The sequence below is a fragment of the Malurus melanocephalus genome, unplaced genomic scaffold, assembly GCF_030028575.1.
Source record: "Malurus melanocephalus ecotype Western Australia unplaced genomic scaffold, MMel_1.1 scaffold_271, whole genome shotgun sequence".
Lineage (NCBI taxonomy): Eukaryota > Metazoa > Chordata > Aves > Passeriformes > Maluridae > Malurus > Malurus melanocephalus.
The window spans coordinates 494,985-515,631 of record NW_026623503.1 but is presented as its reverse complement, the minus strand read 5'-3'; the positions used below and the strand labels follow the sequence as shown (position 1 = coordinate 515,631).

The window sequence follows — 20,647 nt, the reverse complement described above, 5'->3', positions numbered from 1 at the left end:
AAGATTGACAGTGTTTTCACCCTTGTAATTAGCTATTCACACAAATGGGGGTTTAGTTTGCACTTATGCTTGGAACATGGCACCTCTTTATACAGAGAGCATCATTCACATGTTAACATTTTCACTTTTGTTTTTTGTTGGCAAGTAAACCAGCATACTTGTTATTGAGTTCTGTTAGCGGTATATTTTTCTATATACTTTTCGCTATTTATTAGTATTCTATTCAAAAATAATTTAGTGTGAGCAAAGTATAAACAAGAACTATGTGATGCTCCTCTCCTTTTCACTGCTCTGGAGGAAGACCTCACTTGTCTAAAGTCACTATCATGTTTCGAAGTAAATAATTTTCATAGGCACACTGCTGGGGCACTGCTTTCCAATATCTTTTTCTTTAAGGGTAAAAATCCCCCTCCCTCCCTTGCTGAGGGAAGGATGGGAGGCCTCAGTACCATGCCGCTGAGCTTATTTGCAGCCTTTTTCTTGGTTGTGTATTGACTCAGTAATGTCTGGAGGAAGGGCACAGAACTAGGAAGCCTTATGGCAATACTGCAACGGTTGCCAGAAATTCATCAAGGATTTTGATGGCTTCTGAAAAAGTCTGTTCATTCTAAATTCAGGAATAAAAGACTCAGTGATAAAAGAGAAGGCAAAAGGATGGCTAAAATGTCTCTGTTTTGCTACAGCTGAGATGTGACTGATTTGCTCATACACACTAAGAGTTCAAACCAAAAAAAAAATAAAAAATAAAAAAAAAAAATTAAACAAGATTAAACGTCCTAAATGGACTGTGCTCAATATGTACTTAGGCTAAAAAACCCGCTGCCCCAAGAGTGGATTTCAAAAATGTATGTTTGGAAAAAGGAATTGAAATGCATATCAGAGTTACCATAATTAATTATAGTAATGCTTTTGAGTCACGCCTCAGGGCTCTCAGAATCAGCAACTGTTATAAAAAAGGATGAGATTTAATAAGGGTAATCTCTTTTTAACCTGCATGTAGAGACTTTAGGGGTCTCTCTTCATCAAAGGTTAATGCCATAAAATACATATGAAATAAGAATGATCTTAGGCCTAAGAGAACAGAAAAAAATCACTATATTCTCAGTTTTGGACTACATGTCTGTGTAGTCTATCTTATGGGAATGAATGGCTCTTCGAATTTTATTTACTCTCTTTTCTAATTCCTTATAAGGCTAGAATGCAAAGGGAATAAAAAAAAAAAAGGATTAGGAAAACTTGATCACTCAAGTGATCAAGCAATAGAGGTAGCATAATACACATTGTCTTTTGTATCCAACAAATTAATATTGGTTTATCCCTTTAGAAATAATTGCAAGAGTACAGCTATCAGGCTGGATTAACATAAAGATTACATATAAAATTACTGGGGGAAAAAATAAGAGACTAATAGTGGAGAAAAGGCACAGAGAAGCCCTAAAGGCAAACAATAGAATTAATAAGTAGGGGAAATGTAAACCACCTAAGCAAAAATAAAAATAACAGTTGGGGAAATAACAATAAAATAGGAAAATAATTTTTCTATACTGAAGCTCCATGCCCTCAGCTCTTTGCCTCCAGGGACTCCAAGCACAAGGATACCTTTTAACCCAAATAGTAAGATATCCAGAGAAGCAAATTTAGAATGCTGTTCATCTATCTCTCTTACAGGAGTAGACTGCTGCTTTCCTCTCTGCTCCTACATTGATGTAACACCATCACCACAGCTCAGAGAGGGCATCTGTATGAGGAACCACATTTCAGGCCAGGCCAGGGGAATATTAAGATATATAGAAATGGGGGAGCCCTCGGCTAGGGCACTGTGGTTTACAGCTGCCCAAGGCAACAGCAAGAAGCTTTGTTAATACAAATCAAGGTGTGGAGCAAGTGCTTCAGGATCATGGACCTACACTAGCGCAGGTCAGAAAAGAGGAACTAAACTACCACATCCCTACAGAAGAGAAGGTCTGGCTTCCTCTCTTTTATTGCATTTCAAAGTCCTTTGCTCACCTTATCCGGGTGTATACTTCACTCTACCACACTGAGGCAGAAACAATGAACCTGTGATATAACAGGTTAAAATAAAATGTGGCTGCAAAGTATCTTGAAATAGTTAGGGAAAACAAAATTAGAGAATTCTTCCAGTGATTTTCATGAGAGAATTCTTCCATGTAATTTTCAATCCCAGCCATGATGAAATGTTGAAATATTTGGTTAATATACACCCTCACAGTATTTTCAACTGAAAAACTGTATTTAAATTTCAGAAGCTGACTCTTTTCTGCTTTGATGTACAAAGTAGGGAGGAACAGATCACTGCCAGACACTTAAAACAATAAATGCCTATTTAGTGAAAAGCTGAAATAAAATATTTTCTTTCATTGAAATATTTTTAATCAACTGATTTATTTTAATAAATCTAAGTTATTTCTCTTTTTCAGTATTTTACTAATCAAGAATCAAATTTATCTTTGTGCAGTAACACAATAGGAACTATGAAGGTTGAGTTTTTAACTGATTCTTAAATCAGTTTTCCTATATAAAAATGTATATTCACATCTTTTCTTCTGTAAGACCAAAGACACATTTGTCATATTTGACTGTAGCTTTACATCAACAAAGGCTAAATAAAGCATTAACACACAAGATTTTATCAAGGCAAAAGTTTTTTACCATATACCTACAATGTAAACATCTGACTTAGACGAAAATTATTTATTCAGTCACTCTGGAATAGAAGAAGAAGCACAGTGAGATCTAGATTAATTTTATCAGACAGTGAACTGGCTGTGATGTAAATTGAGAAATACTTGAGCTATATTGTGCTGGAGAGTAACAGAAGCATGTTTATGCTGTGCTGTACTACCTCCATGTGGTCCACAGACAGCAGCGTTACTGACCTTTTATTTTTCTGCCCAGACCTCCTCTTCTAGCTCACACCACCACTGCCCCAGGTAAATAGCCATCAGTACCATCACTCTTGCCTCAATCTATCACTGATAAGATATTTGAGAAGGCAATCAGCTCAGCTGGAGAAAACATAGAAGCGGAAAATATATTTGTGCTTGGAAAATGGAAACATTGCATTTATACTTGGGACTTGAACACATCAGGCTCTCAAGTGCTTCTCTAGCTGCCTGAGCACCCTTTTTTCCTAATCATTTGTAGATATTCATTGTTTTATGTGCATGCGGTAGCAGTGTGTATGGAATTTGCAGCATCATTCACAGTAACCACCTCTGGAAACTGGTCCTCTATGGTTTCAGTCAGGAACATACATTTTAAGTACATCATCTGAATAGAGGTTTTGTTATTTTCCTTTGAAGTTAAAAAGAAAACTGTTTCCCTCCATGATCATCTCAGAATTCAGAATTAGGTCAATGGGAAGGGCACATATACAGAAAGTGAAAGTTACTGAGCTCTTAGTGTATTTCTCACTGTACATCTGATTCACCATGAGAACTTGGGTGATATCTCCTCTGTCTATGAAACACTCACTGAACCAGCAGGCACTGAAGCTTAATTTCAGTTGTTAATTTCAATGTTGTAATACCTTTATTTGCCATGTGCTATAAGAAGTGTAAGGTAACTTTCACAAATAAGGAAAGCAAAAGAATGTAAAGTAGATTTTTCTTGCWCAACTCAAATGAAAATCCATGCTGCTTTGAGTATTTTTCCCAGCCACAGATGGAATTATGCCATTTTAATAGTTTTTATTCTGTAATGCTACTTTTCTGCATAAACAGTTTGTAACTTTTCATCAGTGTCCTAATGGATTAAACAGTCCCTAAGTGCACACTGACAGCATGGATTATTATGGACCCTTACTATTGAAAATAGGAAAGGACAGAGGTTGTTGTGTGTGTATGTGTATTCATCTCCTTACTCCCTCTCTTTCACAAACTGTAAGGATTAATAGCAGTTAACACTAGACCACAGCACTTCCAAATTAATGATAGCCCCGACAATTTTAATTGGTATTCTAATTAGCCTGACAATTCTACTAATTAAGAACATTAAACTTTTAAACAAAGGCTATATTTTTTGTGTGATGTTTGGCAAAATAAAATTGAGGGTATGAGGAAGTCYGAACCTCTACTTCCAAGAATTGCTGATTAAAGAAAAAAATATTTGCAGAGCTTGTAGAAATATTTAGATAAGGTAGTTAAATAAGAAGTATAGGCTATCTGAATTGTAAAATATTGTAAGTGATAGAAAAAAAAATATTAGAAAAATGAAAACATCAAATCCACAATGCATTGCTGAGAGTGACTTGCCTTTTGGAAATAATTATTTAAGCCTGGTGCTATAGTGGTTTCAGTATATTAGGCAAATTGAGACATTCCTTTGTTTGAAGAAAGATCACTTTTTAAAACATTCTTTCTTTCAGATATGAAGCAAAAGCAAAGAATAAAAGTATGTTCCACAATGTAAAATTTTCAGTGAATGTTTGTTTAAAGTCAATCTTTCTTTTTTAATTGCTCTGGTTTTGATTGTGTGTATTATATGCAATTCCCAAAAGAAACATCCTTTTGAATCCCGTTGAAGTGATTTAAAGATCTTATTTTTCCTAAATATGTTATCCTCAGATTGAAATTTCCTTACAGTGCACTTAAAACACAGTTTTATGCCAAAAAAATAAATGCATTCTTCTGAATTTTTTTTTTTACCATTTTATGTTACAGGTCAAACTGTCAATATCTTCTTCATCATCAAGATCTCTGTTTCTATGGGAGTAAGAGCATTTGCACAGTCTCTGCAAAAAAAAAAAAAAAAACCCCATATTCATGTTAACTTGTGCTACAAGAACCAAATGAATAACAGACTGAATGGAAAGCAGTATTTACTGTAAACCTCACCAACCTGAGCCTTACAGATTTCACTCTTCCAGCAGCCAGCCTTTCAAGATATAGTGCAGGAGCTATGACTCTCTCAGGATTTGGCCTCATGTTGTAATGCCAAAAATATTTCATATGTCCGCTCATCAAATCATTACTGCACTGCCTGTATTCACACTGTTTAAAGATTCAGATATACTGGAGAGATAGATATTCTAGTCACCATCTGCTGACATCAGCTGTCTTCAAAATTCAAAGCAAAGTACCCTTTAGAGATAATTTTTACCTAGATGGCTTTACATAGCAAGGTGTCTTACAGGTCCAAATCCAGAATGCAGAAACCAGCATGCCTCTCTAGGCAGAAAGTGCACTTTAAATTTCAACCCAGCCACATACAAAATTCCTGAAATGAGAATGAAACCCTGAACATTCTATATAACACTCTTCAGAATGCACGCCTTTGAACAATTTAATTGCAATTTCTTTTTCTTTCCTTTTTTTCTTTCCTGGGCACACTGCAGTAGTAAGATTTGAACTGCTATACATATTTTCTGAAAAATAGCAAGAGAATTAAAGATTATCAGAAAGAAACCAAAATAAAGCCAGATTTATCAGACACATACTGTCTGATACTATGATCAATACCATGGAGAGAAAAAACGGATTTCTAACTTGCAAAAATAAATGCATATTCAGTACTGTTTCTGCTGACCACTGACTATTTCAGCATTTTGCAAGCCATGCCCTGTATGAATTTTTCCCAGCACTTCAAGAGCTTAAAGAGGCAAGCTCACAGTAAGGCCACACAAGCCAGGTAGAAAGCTAATACAGCAACCAGCACAACAGAAGGGAAAATACAAGCAGGATTCAGGCTCAGCAAGCCACACTTGCTTCTTAAAAAAAAGAATTTTGCCCTGAAAGGAAGGCTTTTTGCCATACTTCTAGGTGCATTCTGGATATGGTTGTTTTAAACTATTTGGAAATTCAAGCCTTTGTCCTCAGCCAGACAAAGGACTGAAGTGAAAACTTCAGGSTCCCAAAAGATATGCCATTTCCTTCGCACATCCTGTTAGGTGAGATCACTTTACAGAGTGGTTACCTTCAAAAGCAATACTGTGTACTCAAACTGTGGCATGAAGCATTGATTTTCATGATGACTGGTGGACAGAGAAGCTGGCAAACTCTAGGATATGCACATTTCCTTAGAGGTTGCTCAGGGGTAAGAGATGCTAATTGCACAAAGTACTGTTTGCTCCATCTTGTACTTAAGGGCATGATAACCTCGCCTCTCTTTACAGCAGATCGCAACTTCATGTTGGTTTTGGCTGCCTTGATTGACTGTTTGGACAATGCTGTTTCTGAGAGGGTCTCCACATATTTTATAAAATCTCTGTGTAGATGTAAGCAAAATCCCCTCTTGACTCCACTTCTTTAATTGTATACTTGAATAGATGAGAATTGTATTCAATTCTCTTTTTTGTTAGGCTAAGAATCTAAGAAATTTAAACCTTACAACACCAGTGTGTGGTTGTTCAGCAAATTTGGTGAAAAACGCATTAAAATGGGTCTTTATAAGGATGAGAAATATTAGTTACTCTAGAAATAAATCTGCAGCTAGAAGTAATAGAATTGTTCATTCACCACTGAAAAAAATTGTTCTTTAGGCATCAGTTTTTCCAAAATGCTTTGGGGAAAATATTACAACCCTATCTGAATTCAGTACCATTTTACAGCTAAGATGAAATTAGCTGTGCCTTTCACTTTCTCAGAAGCTTGAGAATAGAATCCAGAAAACAGTTTTATAAATTCCTGTTCTACTTGCAGTCAAATTCCACCACTGAATCTCCAGGACTGACAGGAGAAAATTGATCCTGTCGGTAAAAGGCTTCAAATGGTCCAGCTTGTCTCAAGGTAAAATGGGATGGTCAGTGATCCTCCAAAATATGTTGCTCTCCACCTTCCACTGCTTTCAAATCAGTGAAAGATGCATATAGTTTTGTGTAACAAGAAAATGCAGGGAGGTTAGATGATTCAGTAACTGTACACATCATCTAATCTCTTTGAAAAATAACTTCTGGAATATGCCTCCAATAGGCATTAGACACTTCATTACTCCTAACACTTGCATCAAGCATTTAGATCAATGGAAAAAGGTCAGGATCAATGCTGTAAAATGCCTATGCTTTCTTTTGCCCCTAGAAAGTCCCATTTCCCTGCTTCATTCCTATAAACATTTAATTTTGGCACTATCTTAGGTTTGCTTATGTTGCTTTTCACTTTTTTAACCTAAAATTACCTTTATTTTCAATAAGGAAAGATCTCTAGTAAGGTTTTCAAGTATATGCATTATCACATGTTACAGACCCTGTTTGGCAATCATGGGTGCTAGGTGCAGTCTAAAGTGTAATACAGATCTGAGAAATGCAAAGGAGGCCATAGTTCATTAACAGCTTGGAATGCCTGATTACAAAACTCTTCTGCTTTATGAATGAAGATTTACTTATCTTAATCAGACCAGTATCTCAGGAAAAGTCCCGTCCAAAGAGGTTATAAATTCAGAGAATAAAAGGAAACAAAAAGGAGCATATATTTCCACTACAGTAAGTCTGAATCATCCTGCTCAACACTTATTATTATTTACTAAAAACAAGCACTTCTGCTGAGTTATTATGAAACTACCTGCACAGTTATGCATAGACAGAGTGGAGGTTTCACAGGCAATTGTAGTTCTGGCATTTATTTCTGTCAGCTCCTTGCCTTCTCACCTTTAAGAGTGTGCATTCAAAATAGGTTTAGTTTGGGTTTTTTTTACTTTTATTTATTTAATTTCCTAAGGTGTTCATGCATATAAGAAGAAGGAAATTATGATTCCTACATAGGAGCTCATAGCCCACCTGAATTTAGTGAAGTTTAACGGGGCTAAAGAAGTCACTTCTCTGACTTGAATACTTTCTCCCTGCAGAGTTTCAAAGGTCTGCTGCAAATAATAGAAGTGTCAGACTTTCTTATGAAGTTTGTGAGGAACATCGACAAAGTTCCCCTTACAAAACATGCTATAATTTCCTGCGAGGGAACTGTCTGACAGACGTTAATGTTACTCTTAGGTTTTATTTTACACTTCTGTCAAGTCATCATTAATTCAACATCTTGGTTTCTTTGCATTTTAAGATCTGATTACCAGAGAGATGCCTCTACCCAACTTAAGGTGCAAATGAGACCATATGTCAAAGTCAATAATACAGATTTTATTTAATAGTAAGTGTGTGAGAGAAAGAAAGAAATAGGAGGTGGGGAGAGAGGCTGGAGGGGAGAAAGAGACAGATAGTCACTACCTCATGGATCCAGATTGTGTCCCATTACCCCTCTTCTGCTCTTCTTAGTGAGTGGATGTCCAACCAAAGAAAGTTCAATGGGTTAATATACATTCAGGTATACTTTGGAATGCCCAATCACCTCCCCTGTGGTGAAGGGGAAAGTTTTATACTGTCTTTTACAGCACTGTGGGTCTGTTGCAACATGGTGTATCAGGTGCAATCCCCTGGGGGAAGGCCTCAGAAATACATCTGGGGATTATATCCTCTCCCCGCTGGTCCAAGGCAGAGCTGATTTTCAGAACACTTGCTGGGTTTGGTTTTCCTGAAGGATACATTCTTCTCCCACAGCCTTGTTAACTTCTCCTTAGACCTGAGCTAACTGGACAGTGGCAACACCTTTAACTTATCTAAAATTTCCCTCAGGTGGCTAAATTTACAGTCGAAATCCCAGGAATCAAGGAGTCATATTGGGGATAGGTGGAGCGGTTGAGGGAGATAGTTAGGTGGGATGCGTGGGGAGGACGGGTGGGGAATGGGCTGGGGTAGTGACAGTGTTTAAGTTAACAGTGTTTAAGGCAGTCCTGGTCTTTAAGTCTCTTACATTTCATCTTGCATTTAACTTATAGAATGCATATATATATAATATTTAAACACATATACATATATATGACTTTAAGTCCTAAGCTAACTGCTTACCTTGTGGCATGTGCTTTCTGTAAGGCCACTCTGCTCTTCTATGTCAGTGTTGTAGCCTTATGCTTCATGCTTCTACCACTTTTTGGAAAGATCTGGCCCAGCACAACCTCACCATGTAGAGTGCAGCACTTCATCACTCCTTGTGGGATGGATAACCGTGTCACAAGGAGAAGACAGGAGAAAGGGAGAAAAACGTATTGGGACCACCATGCAGGTGGTCTAGGGAGACAATCTCATGAGGCACCTCTTGCTGAGGGAGATTTGCAGTGGAGAGGAGAAAGCAGCCCATTTGCTTTAAAGACATTACGAGCAAGTCTACGGAAGAAAAAGCATATATCACAGCCCTGGGATCTCCTCGGGGAAGGGGAAGCAGTGCAAGTCTGTTCTGGGGTCACATACCCCCACACTACTGATGCCTAAAAATTTACCTTTTTTACATTTTCCATATATTTGCAGTTTTATAGACTGTTAATACATGGCTATATAGCTCTGGGGTTTTCATACCCTTTCTCCTAGATATTAGAACAATATGCTAACCCTTTAATGCATACTTGGAATTCTGTTTAGTGTTACTCTTAAGAAGAAGCCTGACAAGCACATTTTGTTTTCCACTAGAACTCAGAAGACATAACAAGAAATGGGGCAAAGAAGTCCCTGGAACAGCTCCAGTAGGGCAGAACCCAGGGGAAATTACCTCTACCAACCGTTTTTTCAATTGGACGATATTTGCTAAGTATGCTAGTTTGTTAAACTTACAAAAATTGTAGAAATCCAGTGCCGTGTTTGCCCATGACAATGGGGGCACCTGGAAGCTTCCAGTAATGACCAGCTTTTCATCTCACTATTTTAACACTGTTGCAAGTTTTGTTTCATTTGATTTTAGGCAACACTACCTCTACTAAAAGGAACTAGCTGCAAGGTCGATGAAAAAATACGCATTGATCAGAATGGAAACAAAGGGGAAGCACATCTGTGAATCATTCTAGGCATCAGCAGTAGGAGGAAAGTCATCAACACTGACTACCTGCTTGACAGAGATAGCCATTAAAGAGCAAATGGTGATAAGCAGTGTCAGGGTGTGTCCTACAGCCAAGTGTCCCTGCTGCAGCTTCTAAATGTTTACCAACTTACTGATTTTAGACCATCGTCAAGGTAGGATGGCAGAGAGTGTGACAACTCCAGTCACCATGTATGAATGAAAAAAACCAATTTCTCAGGTGTACCATAGGGCTGCTTCACATCACAAAGCAATTAGCAGTGACTTTAATGCCCTGCAGTTTTAAGTGGCACAACTACACGACTGATCTAGAATATTTTACCCTGGGAGAGAAGTATCTTAAAACCCGTATTCCTGCAAAGTACACATGAACTCTTGATCTGGTACTAAAACTTTCAGGCTATATTGTGCCTTCACTTTTCTAGCTGAAAGGTATTTTATTGATTTAAAAAAACAAATACATTTTTCATTTTAAGATTATTTTGTTCCACCATCTTTCAACTCCTTTATATTAGTGTGAACCAGTGTAACTCACGCATTTGGGAAAATGTTATTAATTTTGTCATATCCATATGGGGGCTATTTTAGTTATGTGTTTCAGAAGTTTTAGTGTAATTTCTGGTCACTAATTTTTGGTCAAACTAGTTTTGGGTTAACCATAAGCAGTCACAGTTAGAGACCATTTTCAGATTCTACATTCATGTTTTACTCAAATAATTCCCATTAAAACAGAGTAACTAACCCCTTTACAGCTCTTTCCTATTTGTCTCTAACAGCCTATTCAAAACAAGAAATAAAGCATATCTGATTGGAGACAGAAGCTCCTCCTTATTAAAGGGGGGTTTAATGCAAAACACATTCTTATTTTGCTGCATTAGCAGATGAGTTAAAAATCATATATTCAGAGTGAACCAAATCCTCTTGAGTTAATGTAGTTTATTTCTCTGAAGCCAGGGATCCTTACTGGTGTCTTCTAGTCTCTCCTGGGAGGACATATATTGTCTTAGCGCTGGTGGTAGAGTGTTTAGTCAACTTGATGGGAACAGCAAGTTCCCCTCATAAAGTCCACAGTGTACAGCAGCATGCTGGGGACAGGGAGAAGCAGAAGAGGGACAGGTCTTCACAGACAGAGATACATCACTTCAATCCCATTGTGTGCTAGCTACACACAGGATAGGCAGCTGGCAGGCAACATGCATATGGCACATGTCTCTGGTTCTTACCCCAGCAGCTCCTTTTGTAAAGACATAGTACAACCTTCACCAGAGAGTACCAATTCTGACCAGCCTGAAACTCACTGAAGCTGGCAGATCAGGGTCCCCGCCCAAGACATCATCTTCTTTTGACTATTTTTATAAAACAATATAATTTAAATAAATAAATAAATAAATAAATAAATAAATAAATAGATAAATAAATAAATATACCATGAACCCCAAAACCAAACAAAATGCAAACCAGCCTATCAACCAAAAAAGTAAAAGCACATAAAAAACTTCTGCCAAAAGGGTGTTTCCACCTCTTCCTAAGCATTAAACTCAGCTGTTTTCAATACTCTTACCGATACATTTGTCCTTTGCGGTCTGACTTTGCAATTTAGGATGCACTAGAGATATATTTTCCCCTGGTCTCACTCCCAAGGCAGCAACTGCTCAGGGTTTTGGACTGTGCATGTGGGTGCTATGGCAGGAAGGCAAACATATCAGGCAATAAGTGTGAAAAAGGGAGGTTGTTATCCCATGATTGTCACTGTGGTTATGTTACAGTGATGTCTACTCTATTAGAAAAACGAGGAAACACAAGAAAAAGCTATTTTCCCCTTACAAACAGTTTTCTGCTGCCCACAAGGTTTCATTGCTCCCAATGAATGGCAAAAACTACTACACTTTGAAATGTTCCTGAGCTCCTTAATTTGATGTGGTTTTCCTGTTTCAGCAAAACAGAGAGGTATGGGCCAGTTAGGAGTAGGTTGGCGAGAATGATGAAAAAAATCTAAAAACAAACAAAAAAAAAATTAAAAACAAACAAAAGAGAGAGAGAAAAAAACAAGAAAGAGACACGTTCCCTGGAGCTCTGATGACAGTATATTTAACTTACTCGAAGGACTCCTCTTGAGTGCACTACAATTTGGGTCAGTCTCCCTCATGCACCATGGAGGTTCTGCAGTCCTTGGAACTCAGTATTATTTCTGTGAATCTATTAATGACTCCATATTATTTAAATGAATCTATAAATGTTTGGTTGTGTTAAATGTATTTTTATAATATTGCATTTGAAAAAATACTCGCTTTTAATTCAAAACTATACAGTCTACATACAGGGAAAAAATTGTGTTATGTGTTCAGTAACATATTTGGTGCTGTGCAACCATTCTATAGAGTGCTCTTAACTGTATTTTGTGTATTATTCTTCACATGCATTCACAGTAGACAGCAAAGCAGCAGTTATTTGGTATGCTGTGAATGCATATTAACAGCAGTACCTATTTGCATATCATGGATCCATGATTCAAAATATGTAGTAAAATCCTTATGAAAAGTTATTATGCATGCACAGTGGAGGCTTTTTAAACCTTGATATCTCAGATATGCTGTTTCTTTGAAAATATTATTTATTTGAAATTTTCTATTTGAAAATATTAAAAAGGTCAAATTATGGATTAGGAATCTGCAAAACTGTAATATTACTCCTACAAAGGGAATCCTTCAATACTAATTCATTTTTTATTTTAGTAAGAGTATAAAAGCCGTTCAAAAATGCATTTGGGTTATTTAAAAAAAATAACCATCTACTTCAACAATAAAAGAGGATGGAGAAAATATTTTCATGTATTTTTATGCTGTGTGATATAACTGAAAATTTTGTTGGTCCTTCCCTGAACATAGGACTGTTACAATGTCAGCCTTTCCTTCTATATCTCATTGTATTTTCAGTACGTACTGAAACAGTGTTTGGTTACTCAGGACTTTTCATTTTCAGGTTGTCATGCATTGTATCATACTCTGAATACGCAAAATCCTTGAAAAGATTGACAACCCTTAGGACCTTTCACAATATAAATCTTAATGCATAAATGTCTATTGAGGATAATGGGATTCTACCCTCTCCTTTGTTACAAAGATTGTAATATTTGCGATAAAAATGAAGCAAATGCTATGAATAGTGCAGCACTTGCTCTTTTTGAACAATTTCTTATTAAGTTTTTACATCTTCGTCACTTCTAATATGTTCTCTTTAAAAAAAAAAAAAAAACTTTTTAAAAAATGTCCTGAGCTTTTTAAAGAATGAGTGACCTGAAAGTCTTACTTTAAAAAAAAAAACAAAACCAACAACAAAATTTGGGGTGAGGGTTTTTTTAATGAAAGGCTCTAAAATCATTGAGCACATACATATAAATATATGAAACACGGTCTTCCCACACACATGTTGTTCTGTGCTGCAGGCTTATTTTTTGTTTCCGTCTCCAATCAAAAAAATGCCCAAACATATTTAAATGAAACTTAGTGAAAAACCCTAATTTGATCGGGGCTGAGAACATTAATGCCAAAGTTTGGACCAAYGTAAATTAAAGCAGATGAATTATAAACCCTTCAAAAGCACGATTTATAACAGAAACACTAACATGGACCCGTAACAATAGCAGCTCTGCCAGGGATTATTTTAATACTAAAAGCATACTCTGTTGCTCACTATTTTAATATAGAGATTACTTAATCACAAAAAAAAGTGGTGATACAAATAATAATGAAACTAAACTTAAAAAATGGTTCTAAGATGAGACATCATTCCCCCTGCAACCGTCTTGATATCACTTATTTGTGACATGCCACTCCTTAAATTTAAAAAAAAAAAAACAAAACAAAAAAACAAAACCACTTTAAGGTGTAGTTTTCCATAAGCTCCATGGCAAGGCTGAGCTGAGAATCTTTGTCATCTTCTTTTAATAGTGTTTTTTCCTGTGGAAAGAGACAAAAGGGTTAAAGGAGGAAGAGCAGGGAACACAGTAGAGGCAGCTGACAGGAGAAACAAGGGCATGAAGAAAGGAGCAGCTAAGGATGAAAACAGAAGAGCAGGGGGAGATTTCTAAGAGATTTCTAAAGGGAGTAATCCAGTTTTTAAAGAGATATTGGGGAAACATTCACAAAAAGGTCAGGTAGACAGAGAAAGTATGTCAGGGGACAAACTCTTCGAGCATCCAAAGTTACACTTATAAGCAGGTGCACCACAATCACATTGCAACATACCAGAGCAGGTCAGGGACCAGCGAGCCCCGCCACATGCTTCAGAAAAAAAAAAAAAAAAAACAAAAAAAAAAAAACAAACAAAGGCATAATTTATTAAATCTTCATGCTGTATGTCCAGTTTTCTACAAATGCCTCTTTTATTTTGCAATGTCAAAAGCCACCAAGGGATATGAAGGGAAGATTTCTTGCAGATGGCGTGAGGTTTACTCCTATTATTCTGGGCTCTGGGGCAACAAGCTTCACTCAAAAAAAAACCCTCCACACCCCAAAAATCACTCTCAGCAGCATCACATGAAAACTACTTTTTTTGACTGTGCTATGCGTTAGAGCACCAGCATTGCTTCCCCATTTCTGCCTTCCTTTCCTTGCCTTTTCTTTTTTGTCCCTGGGTATCAGGTGCATTGGAGGGACTCAGATCAATACAAGACAGCATTTCTCAAATAAACAATGCCATATTAACAACCACAGGGCAGCTGTACCTGTAGGCAGGCATAACACCAAATGCTGGTATGTCTATCCATGCAGATAGACTGCTAAAAAGAAGCAACTACAGTGGAAATGCACCCACTGTACGTGAATGCTGGTGCAGAATTTTTTTCTTTTTTTTTTTCTATCCGTCTAACCTTCTGTGTTGATACATGAATGCTGGTACCCACTTAGAGGGATGCCAGATGATCAGTGCAGAATGAAGGTCCCAGGAGAAAGGCTCACGTGGTTTTCTCTGCCCTGTGACGTCACTAGCAGATGGCATGGGTACCAGCTCTGGCAGTTGGCATCAATGTCACTTTTTAGAGATCAATGAGATAGTGCAGATATACACAGATCTAGACTCCAGGAGACGATGCGACATTCAGACTGAAAAGATTTGGAAGGCAAAAAATGAAAACTGATTGTTGAATGAAATAAAAAGCTAAGGTAATACAAATAAAGATATATTTCAGTTGGTGTTGGGTGTGCATGCAAGTGTTTAAAGATACAGTACCATTGTCTTGTATTTTATGTATGCTATTTACTGTCTAATAACTCCTCCTAACATTTTATTCTTCTGATACAATTTTAAACTTTTGTTGATTTTATGTAATATTGCAAGTGTGTAGACAATGCTGATAGAGCTAGACTTTGACTGGGGGTTTTGATTAATTTTGTTCTGTTAAAAAAGTCCCTGCATTCGCTTTGCTTGTCTCTTTGAAGTCCATGGGACACAAGCTTTTTCTGCTCCCAAGCTGCAAACAAAAGCAAAGTAATTGGGAAAAGGAAATTATTTTTCCATTCCAGGCTGGATTCTTAGCACACGTGCATTATTACAGTCAGAATCTACAGACAGCCCCTGTCAGCTAAGAGCTGGAAGAAGACATCTGAGCCTCACAGAACATAAACACTGCTATAGTGTGCAGGGAATTTTTCACCTCCCCCCACCCCCACCAACTGATGGGAAAGAAAAAGAAAAGGAGAAAATATCAAGAAAAAAAGCATATAAGTTGATTCTAACTAAAGAGATAATATAAATTAGAATTTTTGCTTGGAAAAGAGAAAAAAAAGGTAGGGGGATTTTATTTCCTAACTCTAATCTGAATACGTTTAGGGTTAAATTATTCTGATTTTTGTGTTAATATGAAATAATTATTATGCGATTTTAATACAAATAATTAGGAAAAAAATGCTTTGTTTTGAATTATATTACTAGCTGAGTGATCTGGGGGGGTATTTTCCATTTTTTTTCTTCTCAGCCACTGTAACTTACTAGAATTTAATATCTTGATACATAAAGGAAGAAATGTGGAGGCAAAAAACCCCACAATTTTAAAGTATAAGTCAAAAAGTGATTTTAAAATATTTACCATTCGGTAATAGAGATATGGGACTTTTTCAATTTTAAAACTGCACTTACTCTCCTCATTTTTYCACCCAGGGGAATTTGGATTATTGAGATTTCTTTATTGCTTTATCACATTTTGCATTTCCTTGAGTTCCATGGTGGTGAGAGTTTGAAGGGTTTGTTTAAAAATAAAATAAATGAGCAGGGACCTGATTGTACATTTAAAATATTGATTTACTCTATACTATATTTATCTATGAGAAATTTTTTTTTTAGGTGCAGTGTCAAATGTCTCAAGTGATTTTAGATTTTTTTTTTTTTTTAAAGTGGGCATTTGCAACTAGCGTTTTATAAAAAAAGTAGTAGTATAGCTTGAGCATTTATACACACACACACACACACACACACTCATATACAGAGAGCGTATGCACAGACACAAGTAAGGTGCATGGGGTTGTCTGTGTGAGTCATGAAACTTTAAAAATGGAAATATTTAAACATTGTGCTGGCATTCTTTCAGGTAACTTAAGATTATAGAACCATGTTGACACTACCATTTGATGAGTCTGTTGCAATGCCAGAAACCCAGATGTGTAGAAAGTTTTCCAGAGAAAGTGATGACCAAAAGGAAATGAAGAATCCAGAAAGCTTTTCAAAGCAGATCATCCTGCAAGGAAAGAATATTAAAAGACCTCCTGGAGAAGACACAGAAAAGGAAGAGGAGGAGGAGGAGAGAGAAGAGGAGGATGAGAATGGGTTGCCGAGGCGAAGGGGCCTTCGGAAAAAGAAGACGAGCAAAATAAGGATGGAAAGGATTAAATTCAGGCGTCAAGAAGCCAATGCTAGAGAGAGGAACCGTATGCATGGCCTTAATGATGCTCTGGACAATTTAAGGAAAGTGGTCCCTTGTTATTCTAAAACACAAAAACTGTCCAAAATAGAAACTTTACGACTAGCCAAGAATTATATTTGGGCTCTTTCTGAAATCCTGCGAATTGGCAAAAGACCCGACCTGCTTACCTTCGTCCAAAACTTGTGCAAGGGTCTGTCCCAGCCAACTACAAACTTGGTGGCTGGATGCTTGCAGCTGAATGCCAGAAGTTTCTTAATGGGCCAGGCAGGTGAAGGCACCCATCATACCCGCACACCCTACTCTACCTTCTATCCTCCCTACCACAGCCCGGAGCTTGGCACCCCCCCAGGGCATGGGACTCTTGACAACTCCAAATCCATGAAACCATACAGTTACTGCAGTGCTTATGAGTCCTTCTATGAAAGCACTTCCCCTGAGTGTGCCAGCCCACAGTTTGAAGGTCCCTTAAGTCCTCCCCCAATTAACTATAATGGGATATTTTCCCTGAAGCAAGAAGAAAGCTTGGACTATGGCAAAAATTACAATTACAGCATGCATTACTGTGCAGTGCCACCCAGGGGTCCCCTTGGGCAGAGCTCCATGTTTAGGTTGCCTACTGAGAGCCACTTCCCTTACGACTTACATCTGCGCAGCCAGTCTCTCAACATGCAAGATGAATTGAATGCAGTTTTTCATAATTAATGAGGAAAATGAAAATAAACAGTGGTCATTCACCTCCCCATCTAATTAAGAGCAAGCAGATGCTTGGGCACTGCATAATTGGCACAATTCTATTTTAAATATTTACTAGTTCCTAAAGTGTGTTTCAACTATTGTGAGGATTTTTTCTATGTATTAATAAACCCTTTTTCTGATAAGAATTTTTTTTGTCTGCAATCACTGTGAGAATATGTTTCTTCCAGGGGTTTTCTCTCTCCTTTTTAACTTCTTATTTCCCAATTTGTTTTGATTTGTTGAGCAGTGTGTCTGAACAATATTACTAAAATAAAAGCATACACACTGTGTAAAGTCAATGTCTATTTTGACTGTACAGTAATTATTCAAATGCATGTTATTGAAATCAGATTAATTAAAATGATGTATTTATAATCGGTAGAAAATACATATTATGTATTCAGGAGAACTGGATTAAAAATATTAAGAACTTTAAAGTAATTATCCAGAACTGAGATGGGCTTACAATATGCAGAGGTGAGAGGACAGAAATGTTGAAAGCTATGCAAAAAAAAAAAAAAAAAAAAAAGGCAAACAAACAAAAAAATATTTTGGATTGTTGGTTTGTTGGATTGTTTTTGGATTGTTGGTTTTCGGGAAGCTAAGTAAAAACAGTGATTGTCATTGACATTATTCAGCCTGACTTTAGACTGTTGACTGCTGACAGAGGCCTCATGATCATATTTAGAAAATGTTGTCAAAAATTTGCCTCAGTTATTTTGACCATACATATTCAGCACTTTTTTTTTTGTATTATTCTGACTTCAGATGTAAAGGTTTGTTATAAAAATGTATAACTGTGGTTTCTCACTACGTACTTTATATGCAATTAAAGATAGATGTTTCCACTTCTAAAATACATCTGTTAGCTGTGATACTATATTTTGTCTGATACTTATTATTTCACAGTATACAGCTGCCTTCGGTCTTGCCTACACACCTTTCTTCCCAGGACACCCATAATGCTCAAATCTGGGGTTGGAAGTCATGAATTGTCAGGATGAACCTCATGCTATTTTCAGAAGGATGCATTAGTGATGCAGTAGATTCAAAATATCACATAAATAACTGTGTGCTAAATGAGGTTACAGGAAGATGATAACTTTGTATCTCAGTGAAATGCCAAATTTCATACGGGAAAGGGCCCTGAGCTTACACACAGCACACTAGCTGTTCCTCCAGCTGTGGCTTGTGGCGGAGTGCAGGAGCATGAGTACAATATGAACTTCAGAGAAAAGGATTTCCTGGACACTGCTAAATTTAGTCTTGACTAAAAAATAGCACCAGTAAACTGCAGAGGTATCTGCAACCCACACTAGTTCAGCAGCTAGAGGCGTCTGTGCAGTCCTTAACACCTTAAAAGAGTTGAGCTTAGGTGAGTCTCAGTTGATTTCTAACCAGCTAGAGCTACTTGTCTGTAAGCTCATGACCGATAAAATGAATGAACTGTTGATCTAAAAGCCAACAGTCTTTAAACCTCTGTATGAGCAAGGCCTCTTTATTATGTTGGATAAACAGAAAGTATATGATAAGTAAAAGTACTCTGCTCCGAACGAGGAGGGAATACTTTTTTAAAAGCTGCATAAAAAGCAAATTCCACATGCAAGTTGGACACTGCTGGCTGAATAACCCTCTGGGTCACAGTTTGTTAATGACACATCAATCTCAAAGCCTCACTTGAGTACACAGCTGGACAAAGAGGGATGGTCCAAGTATTCCTGATAATTTGCCTAATGTTACAAGACTTGTTGTAAACAGTGTGCCCTGTCAAGCATTGCAACTCCCTCAGGACAACTACAGCCTGACATTCATTCATTCTTCTAAGACCAGGCTGCCCGCAGTGGGGAGGSGTTACACATCCTAAAGTTTGTAACAGGGTCTAAATGCTTTCAAGTTTGCAGAGGTAGAGGGTCAATCATGGTATTTTGTTTGACCATAATCCTCTCTAGGCACAAATATGAGACCAAAATGGAGTCTTTCGGAGCTGAGTCTTAGTGCTTGGCTCAGGATCATCCCCCATTTCCTCAGGGTCAGGAACCATGAAAGGTATAGGCAGCCATTTTACACCTTGGATGAAAGGTGATAGTGATGACTGACAACTTAAAAGCAACGCCAGATGTTTTGCACTGAATATAGGAGGGATTTGGATTAAAAGAGGACTCTAAAATAGATTGCATTTGCTGTTATTCAGAACTAGCTGATATTCAGCAAAACATGGAGAGGTGATGGGAGAGAGAAGTGGGAAGAAGCCAGTCAGAGAGGTGAAAGTGGACAACCTTGGGCACAGATTCACACACATTGAGAAATAATAATATATAACAAGGAGCTGTAGGATCATTTCAGGGGTAGGGGGAATACCTCCCATTGAGCAGTGGCAGCAAACTTATCTAATCAATTTTACTAAAAGAAGCCTCTTCTAGGAGGCTGGATGTTCACCAAGTAATTCAAAGCAGCCTTGCTGCATGGAGGGCAGATGTTTGCATAAGTTGAGAGTGGTGTAAGGAGGCGGCTCTAAAGTCCTTTACCAAGGGAAGAAAATGCCTACCGCAATACATCCAGCAGGAACCCAAGGGGTGTTCAGTCTTCAGGCTCTGCAGTCTAGGGGTGTCCAAATCTGTGGCCACATATCAACTCAATAACTTATGGGCCAGCTCCATTTCCCCTCCTGGCAGCAGAGGCAAAGGAAAAGGAGAAAAAAACCTTGCCAGTTCGGATCTTTCTTGGTCCTCCATGACAGATGGGGTGGCAGTTTGCAGCCAGAGTCCCCCTCTGGTAGCTCAAGGCGAGAACCATGCTTGCTCAGGGCATTGAGAGTTGGAAAGCCACTACATAATAAATAATGGAACAAGTAATAGAAAAATATTGAGATGGCAAAAACACCCTCCAACATTCTCTTTCTAGGAGAATATGGATTATTTAGAGATATAGAGGTCAGAAATTCTCTTGAGAGCAAGCTCTCTTGCATATCTTCTTTCACACACAAAAAGCATTTCTCTACTTCTTCACTGGCCAGTTGCAGAATGAAAAGATGATCCAAGCTCTGACATGATTTATAAAAACCTTTGAAGATGCCCTATTTTAGGGAGTAAATCTGGGTATGAATAAAGGTCTAGTTCTTTAAAATCACAGAAATAAGAGCCAATGGGTTTCTTTACTT

The 20,647-nt window shown here is 37.5% G+C and overlaps 1 protein-coding gene across 1 annotated transcript; it reads left to right on the top strand.

Annotated features, from left to right (window-relative positions):
* Positions 1 to 14,865: 14,865 nt before the first annotated feature.
* NEUROD6 (neuronal differentiation 6) lies at positions 14,866 to 18,358 on the top strand. Its single transcript, XM_057376151.1, has 2 exons — positions 14,866 to 15,001; positions 16,423 to 18,358. The coding sequence occupies exon 2, from the start codon at positions 16,444 to 16,446 to the stop codon at positions 17,455 to 17,457; it is 1,014 nt and encodes a 337-aa protein (XP_057232134.1). The 5' UTR covers positions 14,866 to 15,001; positions 16,423 to 16,443; the 3' UTR covers positions 17,458 to 18,358.
* Positions 18,359 to 20,647: the final 2,289 nt, after the last annotated feature.

What these genes read in the sequence shown, in the direction of transcription:
- NEUROD6 (XM_057376151.1), top strand. Translation starts at nt 16,444, where the DNA reads ATGTTGACACTACCATTTGATGAGTCTGTTGCAATGCCAGAAACCCAG.